The sequence below is a fragment of the Myxine glutinosa genome, chromosome 8, assembly GCF_964187855.1.
Source record: "Myxine glutinosa chromosome 8, kmMyxGlut1.1, whole genome shotgun sequence".
Classification (NCBI taxonomy): Eukaryota; Metazoa; Chordata; class Myxini; order Myxiniformes; family Myxinidae; genus Myxine; species Myxine glutinosa.
Window position 1 is genome coordinate 77,881,331 of NC_136268.1, and position 12,500 is coordinate 77,893,830.

Below are 12,500 nucleotides of genomic sequence, written 5' to 3' on the forward strand. Positions count from 1 at the left end.
GATGGGTACCCGGTATTGTGTATAGCCGGTAGGTAAGGCATAGGATTAAGTCTGCATCTCTTCCATTTCCATTGCTTTGTAAATATCGCTGCACTCTCCATTGCTCGTGATTGCTTGTACATTTTGGATCTTTATTCCCCCCCATTGTTCCCTTTGCATGCACTCTCTCCCCTCCATCCTCCCTCCTCCCCCCTTCCCAGACATTAAATTCCTTGAGTTTCCTCCCACCTTCTTTTTTGCATAATTATCCCTGTTTTTATTTCTAATAATAAAAGGCAGTGTCCGTCCATCAGTCTGCCTGTCTCCTCCATAACTCCAAAACCATGAAAGCTAGTGGCCCCAAACTTTACATGCATACACCTGGACCTCCAACAGATTGCAGGGATGAAAACTGGGTGTTTGGGTGTGTTATAACACCCTTTTTGAAGATTATTAACGAGGTGCTCAGAAGAAGAAAAAACCCCCCCGATGTGGTGGCTTACCAATATGTCGGCCCCGCCATCATGGTCAGCCCACTGCACCTCACTGGGTTCTTAAGCCGACCACTTTGTTTTGGCCTACTCAAATGTGCCTTGCCTTGGAAACACGGTCGATTTATCTATAACACTATTTGTGAACATCTGTTTGTTCGGTTGTGCCTCATGGACAGCCTAAGGAAGTGACTTAGAGAGAGAGGGAAGAAGGGGTCCATGGGGGGTAACTTTTCATGACAAAAAACATGGGTGCATCAGATTTAGACTAGGGGCGTGCCCAAGGGGCGTGGCTTTCTCTGACTATCCTCTTGGTAAGCCATGACGTAACGCGCGCGTTTTGGACCCGGAAACAGAATTATGACGCGGCGCATTACATCACGGCTTACCAAGAGGATAACAACACGACAGGAAGTCTAACAGCAGCGCAGCCGGGCTTGTAAAATATTATAAACCATTAACATATTATTAGCTTTTTAAATAGTCGCTAATGCCATTTATAACCTCAAACAAAGAAATTTGGAGGAATCCCGACATCTGTGAGGTAAGTTTTACTTAGAGAACTGAGCGAAGATCTACTGTGATCAATATACCCCACAAGGGTTGGGTAATAACATGATCCTTCTGCCGGGGCCTATAAGTACTGTGTCGTTGGAAGACCAGTAAATGCCGATGCGTTCGATATTTGATAATCATTTTAACAATTGGTTTGTTTGTTTTTCACACTGAATGAAAAACGTCAAGGTAGAGCATATCGATTGTGATATCCTCTTGTTAAGCCGTGACGTAACGCACCGCATCATAATTCTGTTTTCCGGGTCCAAACGCGCACGTTACGTCACACTTACCAAGAGGATAAAAAGCCCACAAATAATAATTGTGTTACTTAACAGAAGGGTATAATAAACAGAATGTAAAAACTAAATTGCGTGACTGACTATTTTCCAGGCAACGCCGGGTAACTCTGGTAGTCATTATATAATTGAAGCATATCATCAAAATTTGGATTCGGATATGAGGATGGGATGCTGTAGACTAAATACAATGTCCAAATCTGGAGTGAAATCTGACAAAATCTACCATATCTAGTGATTGGTGAACGCTATTTAGGCTGCTTTTGCAAGCCATGGTGTTACAGTAGACAGAGCCCATCTCCCCTTCCCCTCCCCCTTCCCCTCCCCCTTCCCCTCTCCCTCCCCTTCTCCTCCCCCCTTCCCCTCCCCCTCCCTATCCCCTTTCCCTTGCCCTCCCCCTTCCCTTCCCCATCCCCCTTCCCCTTCCCCTCTCCCCTTCCGTCTTCTCCTCAATCATCCCTTCCCCCTCTACTCACCCCTTCCCCCTTTCCTCCTCCTCCACCTCCACCCTCCCCTCCACCTCTCTTCCTCCCTCCTCCCCTCCCCCCCATTTCCCTCCCCCCATTTCCCTCCCCCCTCTCCTCCCCCCTCTCCTCCCCCCTCCCCCCTTCCCCCTCCTACCTCCCTCTCCCCTTCCCCTCCCCTTCCCCTCACCCCTCTCCCTTCCCCTTCCCTTCCCCATCCCCTTCCCCTTCCCCTTCCGTATTCTCCTCAATCACCCCTTCCTCCTCTCCTCCCTCCTCTCTTCATATTCCTGTCAGGAAGTGACTCATTGTTTGTTACCCAGCAATGCCGGTTACTTTTGCTAGTAAACAATAAATCCATTGTTGATATTCCTTTCCAATCTGCCCGTGTTCGTCATTTCCTCCATTGATTCAGTGCTGTTCGCACATTAGATTAGACTGGGAAGTTAGGATTCCCCAATTGATTGGCTCTGTACAGTCCAGCGTGCACCAGCGGTAAAGTTCGACTGTCCTAATTATAATCCCCCTGCTAACTACAGTATCAGTAAGCCTACATAGGCTTGGTAAGTCTTTTATTGGTAAGTCTTTTATTGGTAAGTCTATTATTGGTAAGTCTTTTATTGGTAAGGCTTTTATTGGTAAGTCTTTTATTGGTAAATCTTTTATTGGTAAGTCTTTTATTGACAAGTCTTTTATTGGTAAGTCTATTATTGGTAAGTCTATTATTGGTAAGTCTTTTATTGGTAAGTCTTTTATTGGTAAGTCTTTTATTGGTAAATCTTTTATTGGTAAGTCTTTTATTGGTAAGTCTTTTATTGGTAAGTCTTTTATTGGTAAGTCTTTTATTGGTAAGTCTTTTATTGGTAAGTCTTTTATTGGTAAGTATTTTATTGGTAAGTATTTTATTGGTAAATCTTTTATTGGTAAGTCTTTTATTGGTAAGTCTTTTATTGGTAAGTCTTTTATTGGCAAGTCTTTTATTGGTAAGTCTTTTATTGGTAAGTCTTTTATTGGTAAGTCTTTTATTGGTAAGTCTTTTATTGGTAAGTCTTTTATTGGTAAGTCTTTTATTGGTAAGTCTTTTATTGGTAAGTCTTTTATTGGTAAGTCTTTTATTGGTAATTCTTTTATTGGTAATTTTTTTATTGGTAAGTCTTTTATTGGTAAGTCTTTTATTGGTAAGTCTTTTATTGGTAAGGCTTTTATTGGTAAGTCTTTTATTGGTAAGTCTTTTATTGGTAAGTCTTTTATTGGTAAGTCTTTTATTGTTAAGTCTTTTATTGGTAAGTCTTTTATTGGTAAGTCTTTTATTGGTAAGTCTTTTATTGGTAAGTCTTTTATTGGTAATTCTTTTATTGGTAAGTCTTTTATTGGTAAGTCTTTTATTGGTAAATCTTTTATTGGTAAGTCCTTTATTGGTAAGTCTTTTATTGGTAAGTAATTTATTGGTAAGTCTTTTATTGGTAAGTCTTTTATTGGTAAGTCTTTTATTGGTAAGTCTTTTATTGGTAAGTCTTTTATTGGTAAGTCTTTTATTGGCAAGTCTTTTATTGGTAAGTCTTTTATTTGTAAGTCTTTTATTGGTAAGTCTATTATTGGTAAGTCTTTTATTGGTAAGTCTTTTATTGGTAAGTCTTTTATTGGTAAATCTTTTATTGGTAAGTCTTTTATTGGTAAGTCTTTTATTGGTAAGTCTTTTATTGGTAAGTAATTTATTGGTAAGTCTTTTATTGGTAAGTCTTTTATTGGTAAGTCTTTTATTGGTAAGTCTTTTATTGGTAAGTCTTTTATTGGTAAGTCTTTTATTGGTAAGTAATTTATTGGTAAGTCTTTTATTGGTAAGTCTTTTATTGGTAAGTCTATTATTGGTAAGTCTTTTATTGGTAAGTAATTTATTGGTAAGTCTTTTATTGGTAAGTCTTTTATTGGTAAGCCTTTTATTGGTAAGTCTTTTATTGGTAAGTCTTTTATTGGTAAATCTTTTATTGGTAAGTCTTTTATTGGTAAGTCTTTTATTGGTAAATCTTTTATTGGTAAGTCTTTTATTGGTAAGTCTTTTATTGGTAAGTCTTTTATTGGTAAGTCTTTTATTGGTAAGTCTTTTATTGGTAAGTCTTTTATTGGTAAGTATTTATTGGTAAGTCTTTTATTGGCAAGTCTTTTATTGGTAAGTCTTTTATTTGTAAGTCTTTTATTGGTAAGTCTATTATTGGTAAGTCTTTTATTGGTAAGTCTTTTATTGGTAAGTCTTTTATTGGTAAATCTTTTATTGGTAAGTCTTTTATTGGTAAGTCTTTTATTGGTAAGTCTTTTATTGGTAAATCTTTTATTGGTAAGTCTTTTATTGGTAAGTCTTTTATTGGTAAGTCTTTTATTGGTAAATCTTTTATTGGTAAGTCTTTTATTGGTAAGTCTTTTATTGGTAAGTCTTTTATTGGTAAATCCTTTTTTGGTAAGTCTTTTATTGGTAAGTCTTTTATTGGTAAGTCTTTTATTGGTAAATCTTTTATTGGTAAGTAATTTATTGGTAAGTCTTTTATTGGTAAGTCTTTTATTGGTAAGTCTTTTATTGGTAAGTCTTTTATTGGTAAGTCTTTTATTGGTAAATCTTTTATTGGTAAGTAATTTATTGGTAAGTCTTTTATTGGTAAGTCTTTTATTGGTAAGTCTTTTATTGGTAAGTCTTTTATTGGTAAGTCTTTTATTGGTAAGTCTTTTATTGGTAAGTCTTTTATTGGTAAGTCTTTTATTGGTAAGTCTTTTATTGGTAAGTCTTTTATTGGTAAATCTTTTATTGGTAAGTCTTTTATTGGTAAGTCTTTTATTGGTAAGTCTTTTATTGGTAAGTCTTTTATTGGTAAGTCTTTTATTGGTAAATCTTTTATTGGGAAGTCCTTTATTGGTAAGTCTTTTATTGGTAAGTCTTTTATTGGTAATTATTTTATTGGTAAGTCCTTTATTGGTAAATCTTTTATTGGGAAGTCTTTTATTGGTAAGTCTTTTATTGGTAAGTCTTTTATTGGTAAGTCTTTTATTGGTAAGTCTTTTATTGGTAAGTCTTTTATTGGTAAGTCTTTTATTGGTAAGTCTTTTATTGGTAAGTCTTTTATTGGTAATTCTTTTATTGGTAATTTTTTTATTGGTAAGTCTTTTATTGGTAAGTCTTTTATTGGTAAGTCTTTTATTGGTAAGGCTTTTATTGGTAAGTCTTTTATTGGTAAGTCTTTTATTGGTAAGTCTTTTATTGGTAAGTCTTTTATTGTTAAGTCTTTTATTGGTAAGTCTTTTATTGGTAAGTCTTTTATTGGTAAGTCTTTTATTGGTAAGTCTTTTATTGGTAATTCTTTTATTGGTAAGTCTTTTATTGGTAAGTCTTTTATTGGTAAATCTTTTATTGGTAAGTCCTTTATTGGTAAGTCTTTTATTGGTAAGTAATTTATTGGTAAGTCTTTTATTGGTAAGTCTTTTATTGGTAAGTCTTTTATTGGTAAGTCTTTTATTGGTAAGTCTTTTATTGGTAAGTCTTTTATTGGCAAGTCTTTTATTGGTAAGTCTTTTATTTGTAAGTCTTTTATTGGTAAGTCTATTATTGGTAAGTCTTTTATTGGTAAGTCTTTTATTGGTAAGTCTTTTATTGGTAAATCTTTTATTGGTAAGTCTTTTATTGGTAAGTCTTTTATTGGTAAGTAATTTATTGGTAAGTCTTTTATTGGTAAGTCTTTTATTGGTAAGTCTTTTATTGGTAAGTCTTTTATTGGTAAGTCTTTTATTGGTAAGTCTTTTATTGGTAAGTAATTTATTGGTAAGTCTTTTATTGGTAAGTCTTTTATTGGTAAGTCTTTTATTGGTAAGTCTATTATTGGTAAGTCTTTTATTGGTAAGTAATTTATTGGTAAGTCTTTTATTGGTAAGTCTTTTATTGGTAAGCCTTTTATTGGTAAGTCTTTTATTGGTAAGTCTTTTATTGGTAAATCTTTTATTGGTAAGTCTTTTATTGGTAAGTCTTTTATTGGTAAATCTTTTATTGGTAAGTCTTTTATTGGTAAGTCTTTTATTGGTAAGTCTTTTATTGGTAAGTCTTTTATTGGTAAGTCTTTTATTGGTAAGTCTTTTATTGGTAAGTATTTATTGGTAAGTCTTTTATTGGCAAGTCTTTTATTGGTAAGTCTTTTATTTGTAAGTCTTTTATTGGTAAGTCTATTATTGGTAAGTCTTTTATTGGTAAGTCTTTTATTGGTAAGTCTTTTATTGGTAAATCTTTTATTGGTAAGTCTTTTATTGGTAAGTCTTTTATTGGTAAGTCTTTTATTGGTAAATCTTTTATTGGTAAGTCTTTTATTGGTAAGTCTTTTATTGGTAAGTCTTTTATTGGTAAATCTTTTATTGGTAAGTCTTTTATTGGTAAGTCTTTTATTGGTAAGTCTTTTATTGGTAAATCCTTTTTTGGTAAGTCTTTTATTGGTAAGTCTTTTATTGGTAAGTCTTTTATTGGTAAATCTTTTATTGGTAAGTAATTTATTGGTAAGTCTTTTATTGGTAAGTCTTTTATTGGTAAGTCTTTTATTGGTAAGTCTTTTATTGGTAAGTCTTTTATTGGTAAGTCTTTTATTGGTAAGTCTTTTATTGGTAAGTCTTTTATTGGTAAGTCTTTTATTGGGAAGTCTTTTATTGGTAAGTCTTTTATTGGTAAGTCTTTTATTGGTAAGTCTTTTATTGGTAAGTCTTTTATTGGTAAATCTTTTATTGGTAAGTCTTTTATTGGTAAGTCTTTTATTGGTAAGTCTTTTATTGGTAAGTCTTTTATTGGTAAGTCTTTTATTGGTAAATCTTTTATTGGGAAGTCCTTTATTGGTAAGTCTTTTATTGGTAAGTCTTTTATTGGTAATTATTTTATTGGTAAGTCCTTTATTGGTAAATCTTTTATTGGGAAGTCTTTTATTGGTAAGACTTTTATTGGTAATTCTTTTATTGGTAAGTCCTTTATTGGTAAGTCGCCAGCCCATCCCACGGATAAAGGAATCACTCCACGGACACATTTCTGCCTTCCTGTCATCAACAAGAGGTGTATTCCTCTCAGGAGATGAGCAAGCAGGCCATTTTGTGAAGGAGTGCATATGCTACAACGAGCACCTCTTAGGCAGATCCAGGGAGGGGTGCAGGGGGTGCAGGGGGTGCGCACGACCCCTAAGATTTTCTTTGATAAATTTATATGCTATGATATTGGATGCATTCAAGTGGCACGTACAGAGTACAGAGTGCTCACCATATTCAACTTTCTCTTCACGTGTGAGTATATTATGCGTGTGTTTACAGGATATGATCATGCTTCCCATTCGGTGTTGTTCATCTTTTAAGAATGCTTTAAAAAAATTTCCCAATCGGCCCGTTACTGGATTTTCTCACAGGTTGTCATGTGACCACAATGCGGTAATTCTTATTTTAACTAAGGAACAAGTCAGCTCACCTTTCCGTTCCACCTTCTGAAACCCACATATCCAGATAACAACCAACAACAACAACAACAACAACAACAACACACACGGTATACACCTTTCCATCAAGAGGATTACATGCTCCATGCTCCTTAAGATTAACAGAACGATAAACGTCCGAGGTAAATAAATTGGATTTCACATAAGATGGTCGTGTGTTATTATTTTGAAGGACTGTAGGGAAGAGCAAACTTGGATCCACATTGGGAAGCCATTCCACATGTAATATAAAAATAAGAAAAATCAGATAAACTCAAACAAAAACACCCAAGACAAGTGGGTTTCCAATTTCACCTGCATGAAATATCTACATGAAATTTTGTTTGTACTTTTTCCATATGAGTTTGTCTCACCATGGTACAAGTGAAGCCAGGATTGGCTGCAGGAACCTGAAGCTTGGCAGGTTATGAATGATTGGTTCCAGGAATGGCAGAACTATCAATAGCGATGGTATCTTGTGAATTCTGCATATTTTCTTAAAGGAATACTGTTTGTGAAGGAGAGAGCCAACATGTGCCAGAGGATAGGAGTATCTGTCCACTTGGTGAATGATCTGCCTATGCAAATGGTGCACCATAGCAGTTTCACTAACACCACCAACATATATTTTCCAAAGTTCTGTCTTAAGTAGTTGCGTATGAATGTATTGCTGCTGCCATAACTCTTTCGGTGTATGAACCATGTTTGTAATACATGGAAATGTAACTATTTCAATGTGTACTGTGTCGCAAAAGTTAAGATAAACTTTAATATCTGTTGAACTATGCACCTTGAGGCTGTGTCCTTTTGATTGGCTCACAAAGTAACGAGGGAGTTAGGTTACAGTGTGTTGAAGTACAACTTTGCAATTTTTGCAAAAGATAAAATGCCTAAAATTCCAACTTAAATTCCTTTGTGGCATACGTGACCATACTGTGCAGCAGCCTCCATTTTTGTGATTACATGATAACTGTACACAAGGATACACAAGGAACTTTAACGTAGGAGGAGGCCATTTGGCCGGCCTATCAAGCCTGCATTAGATCAACACCACATTGAATCAATGTAATAGTTTATTAACTTTAATTCACTGGAGGGTGTGGGATGGATTGTGGATGACAACAGTGGGGCATGCAGGCATACAGGCATCACCAGGGTATAGTTGCTGCATGTGGAGGCGTATGTGCCCCTGCTGGCCCACCTTAGCAGACCATATAGAGGTTGAATTGCCGAAACGGGATGATGCTGAGGACCTCGACTGAGGACCCGGTCAGTGAGGCACACTTGTGACCAGGTGTGTTTTGAAATTATATATACTAGCAAAAGTACTCGCCCTATGGGCGGGGCTTCAATAGGGAAGCCCAAATGAAAAGGCAAAATATCAGAAATTGAAGGCTTTTGTATTTTAAACGATTTATATAAACATCCGTTAAATCATATCACACGCAAATCATCAAAATCTAAACAGTATTTGTAGAATTTCAATAAAAGCCACATCACTGTTCATATCAGTAAATATTATTACATCGTGTTTGGAAAAACTGGAAAAATTGCAAATTGGAAAATTGGGAAAAAATTGGAAAAACAATATAGCTTATGCTACGCCAGGGGGTCCCAGGATTACCCACCCAAAATTTCGTTGCGATCGGTTCAGCCGTTTTTGCGGTACTTGGGAACAGATGGACAGACAGACAGACATTTGGTGAATTATAGTAAGATATGCAAGAGTATATATATATATATATATGTATGTAAATATTTGCCATGACAAATAGTACCTCTTCATTAGAGTGGTGACCATGAACCCTTGTGCCACAACATCATTTACTGCAAGGATTCTGACCAATATAGAGGGTGGCTGCCACACATCCACCCATTTTGTATAGTTAACGATAATTTTTGCATTTGGAAAATGAATGATATTTCAGTTAAAATCGCTATATTATGCCAAAAAGAAAAACATTATTTAAAATTATAAAAAAAAATTTGTGGAGGAGTTGAACGCAGTTGTAGGGTGAGGAAAGAACAAACACAAACAGCACATTCAGCTTACAATTACACCGTCTTACAGACATGGCAATCATGAAACGTGCATCAAATCACACATCCACACTTCAGCGACCTACCACTTGCCAATATCCATACATCCCACCATCCTCAATACATTAGGTATCGACCTCAAATGTAAACCTACCTACTGTTTCTGCTGCCCATACCTTACCAGGTACTTTCCTCCGGTACCAGGTACTTTATTTTACTTTCCAGGTACTTTTCCCTACTTGCGTGTTGTGATAAGTTCCACGTATTATCTACTTTCTGAGAGAACAGTAATACGAATTCCCTTGCAAAGAACTTCAACACAAGAGGAAACCATTAAACCCATCAAAGCCTGCACAATGATTGGCAATTACCTCGGGTTGTCTATCCATTCTCCATCCTTGACAAATGCAGAGCATCAAGCATGGAAGTAGCATGTATCATTTTTAGTCTTTGGTATGATTTGGACGGGGTATGAACCCCCGACACTCCCAGACTCAGAGCGCACGCCCTAAACCTTACACTCACCCCCGAGTCTGGTTATGTCAACTATTTTCCTGGCTCAGCATGTGCATACTTTTTTCATCACAAGTTTCCCTTTCCCTGGAGAAAACATAACAACAAATATTTTAGGAAGATGTCTTTCACTCAAGTGTACACAGATGCATTAAAAACTTGCCTAATGTCATAATCTGGCCATGACAAAGTAAGCACATTTGAAGGAAAAAGGATCAAATAGACTTGAGCAACTGAGATCAAGACCTGGGAGACTGAAAACTTTTTATCTGGATTAGAATTTGAAGTCTCATGGTTCTTTGCTGGCAATGAGAGCACGAATTTCAGAAATGTCACCGATTCAAGTCTGAGTGGGGCAGGCACTGGGTCTTGATGCAAACCAATTTAGACCTGGAGCCCAAGTAGGAAGTTGCATAGCATCACTGAGCACAAACAGGAAAGAGAGGAATGGCATGAGGCGACTCTACGGAAAGGCAATTACTCCACCCATTCTCATGAGGTGCCTCTCCTTCGTGGATTAGTCCCTGACAAGAGCAGCGCAGGATACTTGCGCAAAACTCTTTAGTATCTGAAGAACAAACGGAAAGGTTTCTGGAGATTTCTAAACCTGAACTTGGTCGCTGTAACAGTACAGACGAAAATGGAACATCTATAGTGTTCTTCAAGCCAATTGTCTTTATTTCCTGTGTATTGTGAAATATTACTGCTCTTTGTTTCCTGCTTGTTGTGAAAGTTTGTAAAACATGTTTGCTTTTTCTTGCAGGAATGAGGTAAAGGTCAGCACAAGGTATGAGCTGGTGCAGGTGAGTCTTATGGATTTTATCCTTTGATGCCTGATTTTCAATACAAAGCAAGTTGATATGGCAATCACTGATAGGAATATATATATATATATATATATATATATATATATATATATATATATATATATATATATATATATATATGTTTGAATAGTTATTTCCACTTTATTTTGGGGGTAATTCAGTTAAAGATTTTGGGCCATTTTTCACGAACTGGCGCTGAGCCAGGCTTAAAATTTCAACAAAAGTGTCAGGAATTTGTAGTTCATTCAGGGTAGTGGTCTTTTAAGGTGCTTACCTATTCTTCGCAAAGGCAATGAGGGGTCCTTAATGTCCATAAACTAATGCTTGCAGTCTGGTTCCCAGCTAAACATCCCTCAAAGGGGCATCTTCACCATTGTCGGAGAGAGAGAGTGTGAGACTTATTTTCTGACATAGTCCCCTTGCATATCCGCACACATCTGTCACTGCTTTACAAGGTAGTGGAAGCCCTCATAATAAAAGTATGTTGGTTGGTGCCTGATGCATTTCTGCACTGCCACTTGAACCTCGGTGTCATCGCTGAAGTTCCGACCTCAGATAGTTTCCTTAGTGCCAAATGGATGAAAAATTCGATGGAATGAGATCTAGACTGTAAGCTGAGTGGGGTAACAATTCAAAACCAAAGCTCCTCAATATGCTGCGTTGCCGCCCTCACCGTGTATGGGCATGATATTGTCACCGAACGAGGTTGATGGAACATTCACTAAGATTCCTTGGGCTGCCCAAAGTCCAGATATGGGGTTATATGGATACTAATGGAGTCAAATAGCAACCAAACACCTTGGATGAATTGTAGAAAGTGCTTCTAGATAATAATTGTAACATTCTATAGTCATACTGTACATTGATTAACTATATGGGAACATGAAAAAAATATGTCATGTTGTATATAAAGTGGACACACAAACAAAATACAAATGCATTGTACAACCTATTAATTTCATTTTTTTAATATTCTCTGTGGGCTACAAGGATAGCCTAGATGTAGGCACACTTGCCTCTGGTCTGTTTATCCTGGGTATGAATCTCGGTCCAGCTATAAACTGTCATCCTGGTGTTTCACATGCAGGTCGATACATAAATATGTGTGCCATCCCTCGGATGGACGTCAAACTGGACGTCATGTTTGCCATTAGTTGCTGTGTGTTAGAGATCCCAATGGTGTCCTCATTCCTCAAGAGTAGGCGAGCTATTGCTGGTGCTCTAAGTTCCAAATTCCTGCACGCTCGGTCAAGTATCCTGTGTCGGAGTGGTGACCCATCCAGGATTGGAACCCTGGGCAAGAAACTGCTTCCGCAAACCCAATACTATGTGTAGAGCATTGTGCATGATGATGATGATGATTATATTTTCTGTATGAATGCATTGTGTGTATGTATTATGCAGGATATTTCAAAGAAACAGTGCAGTAAAAGATTAAAGGGACACAATCATGAAATTCTTTAAAGAGATATATTTTAGAGGACGATATCCCTGACCCAGGAAAATAAGAAAATACATATTTGGGGGAGAATGATAAGCTGGATAATCCTGTTTTAAAATCGGACTATTTTCACTGCCGTTATACAAATGAGCAACTTCTGTCGATTCGCATGACGTGAAAGTTGCACAACTCATTGACAGACGTGTACATCTGCGTTTCATCACAAGTTATTTGAGCATTCAATATGCCGATGTGCCAAGATTTTAACTGTTCGAATTGTCGATAAATTTGCCCACAGAACTCAGAAGTCGTTTTTTTTGCATCCCTGGCCCACAAAAAGTTCGTCAATGATCATGTGCTTTTAGGTTGAAAACTTAGGAACAACCAAATTAAACATCAACATGTATGTTAATTCAAAAT

At 36.5% G+C, this 12,500-nt stretch overlaps 1 protein-coding gene across 8 annotated transcripts in view; it reads left to right on the forward strand.

The window, feature by feature from the left end:
• The window catches only part of LOC137412005 (breast cancer anti-estrogen resistance protein 3 homolog), a 224,856-nt gene that overhangs the window by 33,639 nt on the left and 178,717 nt on the right, over nt 1-12,500 (forward strand). For all 8 annotated transcript variants that reach the window (XM_078783406.1, XM_078783409.1, XM_078783410.1 and 5 more), the window contains one exon: nt 10,576-10,615. In XM_078783406.1, the coding sequence (XP_078639532.1) occupies nt 10,576-10,615 (40 nt within the window). The remainder of the gene's footprint in view (nt 1-10,575; nt 10,616-12,500) is intronic.